General features: G+C 34.0%; 1 protein-coding gene across 1 annotated transcript; it reads left to right on the top strand.

The window, feature by feature from the left end:
* Window positions 1-466: 466 nt before the first annotated feature.
* Window positions 467-6,684, top strand: LOC131028825 (malate dehydrogenase). Its single transcript, XM_057959173.2, has 7 exons — window positions 467-718; window positions 4,501-4,659; window positions 4,863-5,038; window positions 5,397-5,674; window positions 5,820-5,955; window positions 6,067-6,178; window positions 6,412-6,684. The coding sequence occupies exons 1-7, from the start codon at window positions 676-678 to the stop codon at window positions 6,504-6,506; spliced, it is 999 nt and encodes a 332-aa protein (XP_057815156.1). The 5' UTR covers window positions 467-675; the 3' UTR covers window positions 6,507-6,684.
* Window positions 6,685-12,230: the final 5,546 nt, after the last annotated feature.

Here is a 12,230-nt window from a genome sequence, read left to right on the forward strand (position 1 = left end):
TTTTAAAAGTTATTTAAAATTTTGATGTATTTTATAATTACTTTTGAAATTATGAATATATAATTTTGTATATTTTATTTAATATTATTTTACAAATAATTTTACATAAATTTTTATATCAACATTTTAAATCATTCATCTGAACTAAGGCTTCATTTGATTGGAGAGAGCTTCTTATGATAAAACATAAGATCACGACCCAATTCATTTGACAAAAACTTCCTGGTCAAATCTAAAAAAATATTTTAAATAATTCACATACATACACACATATACCAACCATTTACATGACACTTATAATTTATACTTTATATTTATACATTAAACTTAATTAAACTTAAAACAATGTTTACTATTAAAAAAATTGGCATCCACCCTTAAAACCACTGATTTAGGCATGTGAAATCATAGGATTCCCCTGGAAGGCCATCATCACCCACCTTACAAGCCAAAAAAACAAAATCTCCTCTAAATTTAGAACCGCCTCCTTTAACAGATTTCAATAATACCCAAGTCCACGTCATTGAGCAATCTCTTACTTTACGCTCAACAGATAGCATCAAAATACAAGGAACAAATCAAGAAATACGCATATATAAAACCCATTTTGTTTCTCCTCACTTTGTATTAGCAGCTGGTGAATTTGCAAGATTTAGAGCTGAACTTAACAGAAAAATGGCGAAGAATCCAGTCCGTGTTCTGGTTACTGGAGCTGCAGGTACTTAGGTTTATAAGTCTACCCATAAAAGAAACTCTTTAGTCATTTTTAGTTTTTGTTCTCCCACTTAGTTCTTTTTTGTGGGTATCAATATGTTGGTTTGTATGTTCATTGTCAGATAATACCCATTCAAAGAAATCTAATGATCTTTTGTAAAATATTTTTGGGTAGGATTTTCTTGGTTTATTTCAACATTTTAAACTTTTCTATCGAAATTCTAGATCTGCATCAGTTATGTTCATTCACAAATCTATCCATTCTTCACTTTTATTTGGTTGGGTATCATTATGCTGGTTTGGTTTACTGTTCTCTGATACAGAATAAAAATTCCGATCGAAATTTTAGATCTGCAAAATTTATCTGATTTGATTTTTCTTTTTAAGAAAAATGAAATAGATTTTGACATTATATATGTTCATTTCCATTTATGGATTCTTAATGGTCTATTGTGTCGGTTGATTTGATTGACTTTTTTATCGTATAATTTGATTCAAATTTTGTTCATTCTAATAGATTCTTTATGATATCAATATGTTGGTTATTTTGATTGATTTTTTAATTTTTTATATTTTATAATTTGATCCCAATTTTAGGTCTGCAGTAGTTTTGGCCATTGCCAGATCCTACCCAGTTGAAAATTTGGTGGCCATTAATTTATTTCTTTTATCAAATTTTTATTTATGCAAGAAGTGTATTCATTCCTATATCTATCCATCTGAAAATAATAAAAAATTTAAAACCGATTTCGTAATTTTTTTTATCATATCATTTTGATTGCTTGTTTCGGTGTTTTCTTTCAAGATTTTTTCGAGTTATTTGAGATAGCTGTGCTAGATACTCTTTCATTGTTGATTTACCAAAATGTGTAATTGTGGAAATCTAAAAGACCTAGTTTGATGGACAATTCCGGTTCTGTTGCTTTTTTTATTCAACTACAATGCTCAGGGGCTTCTCTTGATCTGCTTTTGTTGAAAAGCGCAATCTGTGAAGACTTTTATTGTTGATTTGAGGGATACTCAGTAGGATGTATTGAGATTCAGACTAGATTTTGACAGCCCATTTCGCACTTGGATTTAAGCTAAAAAGGTTAGGCATAATAAGTGAGTTGAAACTCAATCAAGATCACTCAAAGTATTAAAAAAACCACCAAGAATCAAACCTCCGTACTCCGAAGCCCGTTTTCTTCATTTGGGTGCCACAATATAAAAAGTTTAAATTTAAAATGAAGGAGAGTGGAGAATTTTGTAATTTAAGTTTTATTTTTAAAATTTATTATTCTTACTATTGCTTTTATCGCATTCTTTTTTCTTTATTGATTGCCAAGTATCTGGAGTTGAGTGAGCTGGGCTCTTTAGGGCTCACTCGCCTCGGGACCAATAGTTATAAAACAATATTGATGAAAACATTGAAAAATCATAATCTTCAGAATTATTGTTTATTAAATTTGAAATTGGATATGGATTTAGGAATACACATGTTTTAGTTTACCATTAAATATACTTGACACATCGTATTTGCTTGAGTAGAAGATAGTTTTTAGGGATTTCCAGTTTGTTTTTTTTAAATTCTGTTATATGTTTGATTGCCTTAATGTGATATCTTATGTATATAGATGGCGACAATGATGACTCAAACGACCTACTTTCATTTATTTTCATGTAGATGAATAGATAGAGCCTCCCTTTTTGTCAGATTCCTTAATTTGATGAAAGAGCGGGCTTTTCAAATCAGTTGCTGTCATGAAAATGAAGCTTTCATAGTTCATGACATAGATAAAGCTTCTGGTAAAATCTGTGTACATTTTGATGTTTGTTGCTATCCTTAGCCATCTTGTATGGGATAAGAATATCTTACCCTCAAATTGCACAGCTTCATCAATAGGTCAGGCATGATCCATATCTACAAAAACTAATTTGTGAAAATAATGTTGTGCTGTTTATAGACCAGCTGTTCTATGACTGTGACCTGCAGTCTACTTATTGTTCATTGGATTTTGCTCAATTGAGTAGGGAAAACCGTCTTTCTGGGTATGTGAAGGCAAAGCTATGGAATTTTAGTTTTACCATTTGCAGAGTTGGGGTGATTCTTCTTATGATCAGGTGTAGTTCCTAGTAATTGACTACCAGGATTGCCTGGCTTCTGGCGACTGGTGTATACCTCATGCTGGAGAATTTCTACACACCCAAACTTTTAACTTACACATCATAATAAGTTTGTGATAACATTTGTGCCCTGATATTTACCTTTTTAAAACCAGCTATCCATATTCTGGTATCAAGAGGCTGTTACATGTCTCAGCCTGACACACGGAGAGATTTGACAAATGGGCCATAACTACTGATTGAATAAGATAGAAGTACATCAATACATAGGGTGTGTGTTTGAAATTTTTTTAGATCACCGTGACCGATGGGATCTTACTTGTCAAGTATCAGTGTGTGTTTGTTAGAGTGTTGACACCTAATAAGTACAAAAAGTGTTCGTTTCCCGGCATGAACTTAAAACCCTAATAAAAATGTAGCATCACAGACACAAACTACACTGGTTTTATATGGTATTGCCCTTTGATAAATAGATTGCTGAATTCAATGCTTCTCTTGTTTCAGTCCTTTTGTTATTAGATTACTAAGCATCACGAGATTATCTGTTGTATCTAGATGCATGGTCTTTCTGTTCTTGGCTATCTTTATGTCAGTACTGTTGTGCCGTGGATAACACTTCAAGAGTGCCTTTCATCTTCATCTTGTGCCTAAGAGGAGTTTTGGACCTTGAATTTTTTAAAGGATTTTGGAATTTTTGACTTGCAACAGATAATGAGATTAAGTTGTTATTTCAAGTTGTACTGGGCAATTGCCAATTTTCAATACCTCTTTGCTGTTACAAAATTCAAGTTTTCAATTTAAGTGAGGGACGAAGTGGTTATATAAACCACTGAACAGTGATGCCTTGTGTGAAGACAATCTTGAAGGGCACAACAAAAGCTACTGGTGAACACTGAAGATGAAAGTCTTGGGTTTATATGTTTTCATGCAAGTTATTAAATTATTAATAGCACTTCTAGAGTGCCTTCCATCTTTTATCTTGTGCTTATGAGGAGTTTGGTGCCTTCAATTTTTTAAAGGATTTTGGAATTTTTGATTTGCAACAGAGAATGAGATTATGTTGATACTTTAAGTTGTAGTGGGCAATTGCCAATTTTCTATACCTTTTTGCTGTTTAGGAATTTTTCATTTTAAGTGAGGGAGAAATTTTTTATGCGAACCACTGAACAATGGTACCTTGTGTGAAGATGGTCTTGAAAGGGCACAACAAAGACATACCGAAGTTTGTGTAGCAGTTGTCTTTATTTAGTCAATTCTTGTTGAACTTTTGGATGGGAGTGCAGATCCTTTATCGTTTTAGAAATGTTAGAATTCTATAAAGCTCAATTTGTTTGTGCAGAATTGCAAGGATATATGACAACTTGCAGAACTGGAAATTTTTTCTACTTGTATACAAATCATGTGAAATCCTTATCATATTATGGTCTTTTATAACCTTTAAATAAGTAGATGCTGAATAGGGAATACATTTTCATAGATGAGGGCTTGGTATGCTAGAATGGTTGTAAGCTGCTGGCAATGTACAACATATTTGCCATATCTTCTCTAGCATGGTATAATACCAATTGCGAGGGTAGCCCAGTAAGAAATTGTCCTTCTGAGGCAGGGTCTTATGGAGTGGAATTATTTCAAAAGTTGATCTGTTCTGTATATGCGACTTACAAAAATTATGTGTTGCAGGCCAAATAGGCTATGCATTGGTGCCTATGGTTGCCAGAGGCATAATGTTAGGTGCAGATCAGCCTGTTATTTTGCATATGTTGGATATTCCACCAGCAGCAGAGTCTCTCAATGGAGTGAAAATGGAGTTGATTGATGCTGCCTTCCCTCTTTTGAAAGGTACTATGATAGCTTATTTTTATCAGAAACAATTTCAAGATAGATATGCGAGATGGATTGTTTGCCACCGATATCAGCCATCTTTGTAGGAGTTTTATAATACAGTACAGCTGTTTTTCTTTTTTGCCTTTTTGGTGTATTGTATCATGCCGTATACATTATATTGGACCTTAATACATATCATTTTTTGTTTTGGAATAAAGGTGTTGTTGCCACTACGGATGTTGTTGAAGCATGCACTGGTGTGAACATAGCTGTCATGGTTGGTGGATTCCCAAGGAAAGAGGGAATGGAAAGGAAAGATGTTATGTCCAAAAATGTATCCATCTATAAGTCACAGGCCTCAGCACTGGAACAACATGCTGCTCCAGACTGCAAGGTGATTTCATTTCCTAATTTTAATTTGCAAGCAACGGTCTAAGATTCTTGTTCTTTCAAACAATTTAATAAATAGAAATTGGATAGTTCACTGTCTTGTGCCTATGCAATTTTAAATGTCTCATTTTTTGCCCGATATTTGATTTGTTGATGCTCTTGTTGTAAAATGTTTGCTAAATTGTGTTTTGGTCTTTTTCTGGAATTGGATAATCTTTCTTGGTACTTATTGCTTCTTCACAGTATTTTCAACCTCATAGATGAAAATAATTGTAGGATGAAATTTATAATGAACTTGGTAATTACATGTTTTCCCTTTGGTGCAAAACTAATATGGCTTATTGAACTTCTTTGCTTGTCAGGTCTTAGTGGTGGCCAACCCAGCAAATACCAATGCACTGATCTTGAAAGAGTTTGCTCCGTCCATCCCAGAGAAGAATATTTCATGCTTGACAAGACTTGATCACAATAGGGCTCTTGGACAAGTTTCAGAGAGGCTGAAGGTGCCCGTTAGTAATGTGAAGAATGTTATTATTTGGGGAAATCACTCTTCAAGTCAGTATCCTGATGTCAACCATGCAGTTGTTGAAACTACAACTGGAGAGAAACCAGTGCGACAACTTGTTGCTGATGATGCATGGTAAAAATCTGAACAAATGCAACTTCTTTTTGTGGAATACTGTGGGCCTTTGTGTTCAATGTGCTTTTTTGAAATATTATTTTTATATCTTTAATGTCCTAGTTGACCTTGTGACTGAAAAGTGTTCATCCATTCACACTTCCAGGTTGAATGGGGAATTTATTACAACTGTCCAGCAGCGTGGAGCTGCAATTATCAAGGCACGGAAGCTCTCTAGTGCATTGTCTGCTGCTAGTGCTGCATGTGATCATATACGTGATTGGGTTCTTGGTACACCTAAGGTAGCAACTCCTGAAAATGTTAAAATCTGATATTACAAACTCATTATATTTGTATAATCTGCACGGAGGATTCAGTTATTCTATCATCTGAATAATTGTAATTCATTACAGGGTACATGGGTTTCCATGGGAGTATATTCAGATGGTTCTTATGATGTTCCATCTGGTCTTATCTTTTCATACCCTGTTACCTGTGAAAATGGAAAGTGGTCCATCGTACAAGGTAAGGATTAAAGAGCAAATAAAAGTGCAGATGATACAAGGTCTAGAAGTCTCTTTTACCTTTTTAACTTTATTCATGTATGTTGCATTTGAGTCAAATTATTTTTTCTTTGTAAGAGGATTGGTTGTTGATCTGGCCTGACAGTTAATGCATAATCATTAATCACATGCATGTTATTTCGTAATTAATAATTGCATATTGTTCTCATTTTGAAATGCTGCTTACTTTTACAGGGCTTCATATTGACGAGTTTTCGAGGAAAAAGTTGGATGCCACTGCAAATGAACTTGTTGAGGAAAAAGCTTTGGCCTATTCATGCTTAAATTGATAAATGCTCCTTATGTTGACTTGTTACTGCTAAATGATCAGAATAAATAAGATGCATAGGATGACAAAGTATTTACCGAATCAGTGAATACTAGAAACTGAACAACTTTTTCTTACACAAATTACCAGCAAACTTGTTTACAGGCGAGGAATATCATCGAAATTTTCTAGTGGCTCTACTTTTCTGTTGCTGATTAGAAAGTATGTTATATTGAATGTTCAGTTTTTTATCCAGATTATGCATCTGAAAATTTTCATTTTAGGAAGTTGCAGAAACCCTATGCATTGATCAGTTGTCATGATCTGTTTTTTCTTTTTGTATGAAGGAATAAATATTGTTACCCGTTTTATTTCCATCTCTTCTGACCGGTGTATAGCTTTTTCAAGGCTTCATTACAATGTCATTGTTTGTAAGAGATTTTGCTTTGCCACGATTGCTATATTGCTGTTTTCAAGACTTTTCACGAGATCGTAAGAGGTCTGTGGTTATAACACAGCTTCATTGTATCTCGTTGAAAAGGAAAATATTGATTTCCTTAGGGTCAATCAAAGCTAATCGAGCAAATGCAATTAAATAAAGCATAATTGGCCTAGATCAATTAAATATGCAGAGTTGGTAGATGAGAAATTGAATAAGATGGAGGATCATATTGAGCTCAATAACTGAAGAGTGGACAGTAAATGGATGAGATTCTGGGATCTGTCTGGTGTTGTACATGGAAATAATGCCTCGTCATCAGTGAGTTGGCCAGAAGTCTATGCTGGATCTTTGCTTTGTCAGAGGACAAGTTCATGGGCTTGGGACAAATTTATATTTGTGGATCTGGCCTTGACCTTGAGCTCTAGATTCATCCTGGTAATCAGTGATGTTTTGCTTTGCATGGGTTTGGGACAAATTTATAGTTGTGGATCTGTCCTTTGACCTTGAGCCCTAGATTCATCCTGGTAATCAGTGATGTTTTGCTTTGCAAATTTGCTTGATATTTGCTCTGCTCTTAAAACATGGGTTTGGGACAAATTTATAGTTGTGGATCTGTGCTTTGACCTTGAGCCCTAGTATATTCATTCTGGTAATCAGTGATGTTTTGCTTTGCAATTTTTCTTGATATTTGTTCTACTCTTTCTAAGTGCTTGGCAAGTCATAAGTATATAGATTCTTTACTCCTTTAATCGCTCCAAATCAAAGTTTGTCATTATTAATTGCTCTCTCTAATGGACGATTGTTTAATTTGTTGATTATTGCTTTATGATTAGGATGAATACATTGAATGTCTTTAAATACTAAATACTAGCACATGTACATTGAATGTCTTTAAATACTAAATACTAGCACATGGCACACCAATGTGTGTTTAGCTGACTTGAGGTAGAAGGGTGAGGGGAACAATCAGGTAATTCTGAATTTTGAATTTTGAATTTTGAATTAAAGGGGGACAAGTTCAGGACAATGGATTTGTCCCAAATTGCGATAATGGTCAAATCTAGGTGACAAATGTTCAAAAGGGAGTAAATGCATGGATAAGGTTATTGTACCAGTGGATAAACATAACCAATTAGGATGAATACATTGAATGTCTTTAAATACTAGCACATGGCACACCAATGTGTGTTTAGCTGACTTGAGGTAGAAGGGTGAGGGGAACAATCAGGTAATTCTGAATTTTGAATTAAAGGGGGACAAGTTCAGGACAATGGATTTGTCCCAAATTGTGATAATGGTCAAATCTAGGTGACAAATGTTCAAAAGGGAGTAAATGCATGGATAAGGTTATTGTACCAGTGGATAAACATAACCAAATAGGATAGCGCTAGATATAATATTACATGCACGTTTCCTACAAGATTGTGCCATTTATCACTATATATAATTATATATAAGAGTAGAACTTCAAAATAATCAAAATAATTAAAAAGAGCTAAATGGCATGGATATGCAAAATTCACCATTACAGTTATACGCATGATTTCATCATTACAGTTATACGAATAACCTTTTATTGAGATTTTCCTTACGGTGAAATTTATTGATATCCTCCGGTGTAAAGCAAGTTATTTGATTGGATTTTCTTTATGGTGAAATTCACTGATGTTCTCCGGAGTAAAGCAAGTTATTTGATTGCATTACTCTTGGGCATCGGCAAAGATAAACTCCTTTTAAGGCCTCCATCATAAAACCCTACTCTTGGGCATCGGCAAAGATAAACTCCTTTTAAGGCCTCAAAGATAAACTCCTTTTAAGGCCTCCATCATAAAACCCCTCAATCCATCATTCACCTCTGGATATATACAGCTAATGAGAACCATTTCTTTACAGCTTTACATCCATATAACATAATATAAGCTAGCACTAAGATATCCAAACTAAATTCCGATTTTGTAGTTCACTTTATTTTGCTGCACTGGCCGTGGTCGTCTTTAATGTTTGCCGATTTGCTGCATCACCTTGAGTTCATGGGAGTATGCTGTAAAAGAGGTAAATTTCCAAAGCAGAAGTGCACTTGAGATTTTATTATTTAAAAGGGTAAATTTCCAAAACAGAAGTGCACTTGAGATTTTATAATGTTCCACGGAGTTTATAGGACGGTGAGATGGGGACACGTATTTTCAGTTTGGCTGGGGTTTGACCCCACATTCGTGGATGGTGGGCTTAAAACATATAATATATAAATATAAATATGCAATAATTTACACAAATTGAAGTATAATTAGAACAAGAAGTTAAAACTTTTATAGAAACCAATGGCATACAACAAGTGATTAAACTAAGAATTTCAAATGGCAAAGTACAAATCACTAAGCAATGACATGTCAAAGTGTTAGAATTTAAACATTAAATATTCATTGTATGGTTAAAAGTGGAACAAAGTTATAAATAGACTTCTTAGTCTGTCATGTCCCCATTCAGACCTCTGAGAAGATAGGTAAAACATTGTCATACCATACAATGACGATGAAGGAAATCTCATTTAAAGAATGAAATTACGATAATAAAGGAAATCTCATTTAAAGAATGAAATTACGATGAAGGAAATCTCATTTAAAGAATGAAATTACGATAATAAAGGAAATCTCATTTAAAGAATGAAATTACGATAATAAAGGAAATCTCATTTAAAGAATGAAATTACGATAAGGTAAATCGACTCCTTATGTGGAAGAAAGATAGAGGTTGATATTTCCTGATATGATGGAGAAATAGATATGCAAAGGGATTGGTGTGAATAGTTAAATAAATGGAAGCTATCCTACTGTGGGTAGGAAGAACTATAAAGTAGTAATTATAAATAATCACGTAATTACTAAGGGACACGATTATACGAATAGATACGTCTCTATCCTCCAAGGTACACACCAAATGGAATATATGAATATATATATTAGCAATCATTGAACATTGGAGGGGACATAGAACAAGTTTTTATCAAGAAATTCCATTTCCAATCTAGGAAAGTATAAATGCAAGGCTAGAGAACGCATATAGAAATAAATCAAAGACATCAGAAATAGCATTGACATTACATTATAGCAGGTGTATACTTATACATCATAAACAAACAACGTTTCTACTAATAATTACATCTGCAAGTCATAAGGGGACATTTTCATCTCAGAGTGACTATATATATGTCAAAGAATCATCCTCTTCATTTGTATACATATTATGTGTATCAGATATAGATGTTCAGTTCAAGAATCTTAATGCATATCAGCAGACTATCTTACCCACTTTTATACTTATATATGAGAAGATATTTGTTCTCAGACTTCTCTTAAAGAGTTTATACTAGAACGCATAACGAGTCCCTACTGAGATCCTTTTTAATTGTCATTAATCAGTCGAGAAAAGAGGGTCTCTATTGGGGACATTACAGTGGTATCAGAGCATAATCCTGCCAGCCTGTGAAAGAATTAACACTCTAAAGATCAATCATAAAACCTAACAAAAAGTCTTAACATCCAAAAATAAAGATCAACTACCATCAACGCAGAAAAAGACATCGTAATCTCAAGTCTATATTGAAGAAAAGAAACTATTGGTACAAAAATCATACGAAATTATTAGCAAATCAAGAATTCCTACATTGCTTCCATAATTTTGTATAGAGCAACAACAACATCTTCATGACAAGATAGAAGCATTCTTGCAGAGAGAATTCCTATTGTATACAATGATCTAATACATTGCATTCTTCTAAAAAAGAAAAGAAAAGAGAAAAAGGATATGGAGAGCAGTTTTGGAGAAAAGACATATGTTGATATACAAAGGAAGTTTAGACATGAAAACTAAGATAAAACTAAATTGAAGAATAAAGATATAAAATGAAGTATGAATTGTGAAGTAATATGTATGAAATAAAAGAAACAAATCTCATATGCACCAACAGTCTTCTATGAGGAAAAAACATATATGACCATGACAAATTTACAAGAATAGTATATACAATCAAGGTAGATTTGCATAAATCATTTTATGGAAAAAAATAAAAAAAATGATGAGTTATCTTGTATACACAAGCAAATTTGTAAAAGGGCTATATAATAGAGGATCCTTCAAAGGCAAAATTTGTGAAAGAATAGAGTAGATATGTGAAAGCTTTCCGAAGATTCTATGGTGAGAGTCATGAATAGTTTTTTAGTAAGACCTATGAAAGAATTTTGAGTAGACTGGAAGAAACAAAGAATGCAGAGAAGAAATGAAAATGAAAGCTCATTTGTGAAGAATCTATTTTACTCTAATCTGAAGGTTCGGTGGAGTAGCAGCAATTAATAACATTGAGGCATAATTTTCAAGTATACAACCTAGAGAAATTTATCAATATAAGTTATATCCTTTGAACTATTCTTTAAATTTTAAGTTAAATAGATAAATGATATGTAGTTAGTTCTAATAAAACTATGTTTATTAATATATTACAACTCTCACTTTAAGTTAAAATTGTTGCTTCAGGATTAAGTTAAAGCAAATCCCTAAGGGGGCATTGTAAGGAGGTAAGCAATGTGCTTACAACAACCAAGAAATAAGGAAGAGAGAATGGAGGTTAAGCTAAGGGCCGCCAAGTAGATGCTTGGTGTAGGAATGACTCAATTAAGACCCCTTCCTTCCCAAATGATAGAAAGAGGAAAGTTAGGATGTGGAAGGCTAACTTGAGCCGCCAAGTAGAGCAAGTAAGTCTCTTAGGATTGGTGTAGAAATGACTCAAAATGGACTTCCCAACTTTCCAAAAGAAGAGGATGAGAATGGCACAAAGGCTAACCTAAGCCGCCAAGCAGAGCAAGTCTCTTAGGCTTGGTGTAGAAATGGCTCATGGGAAGTACCCATTCCTTCCAAGCATAAAGAAATGTAGGGGAATTACGACACAAAGAAGGCAGTGCCTCTCAAGATGTGCAGCTCGACTCGAGGAAGTCAGCACCCTAAGTAAGAATAAGGGCTCAAGGAAACCAAAGATGGGCAGCTTGACTCAAGGAAGTCAACACCCAAAAATAAGAATAAGGGCTCAAGGAAGCCAAACGTGGGCATCTTGGCTCAAGGAAGTCAACACCCCTAGTAAGAAGGATGACTCAAAGGAAGTCAATCCATTTCAATTAGACAAAGATGGCTCAAGGAAGCCAGTCTCTCAAGATTGTATAGAGATTGCTCAAGGAAGCCAATCTCCCGCATGTGGACAAGATGGCTCAAGGAAGCCAATCCCTCTTAAGTTGGGCAATGACTCAAGGGAGATAACCC

This window comes from Cryptomeria japonica, chromosome 5 (assembly GCF_030272615.1).
Source record: "Cryptomeria japonica chromosome 5, Sugi_1.0, whole genome shotgun sequence".
Taxonomy (NCBI): Eukaryota; Viridiplantae; Streptophyta; class Pinopsida; order Cupressales; family Cupressaceae; genus Cryptomeria; species Cryptomeria japonica.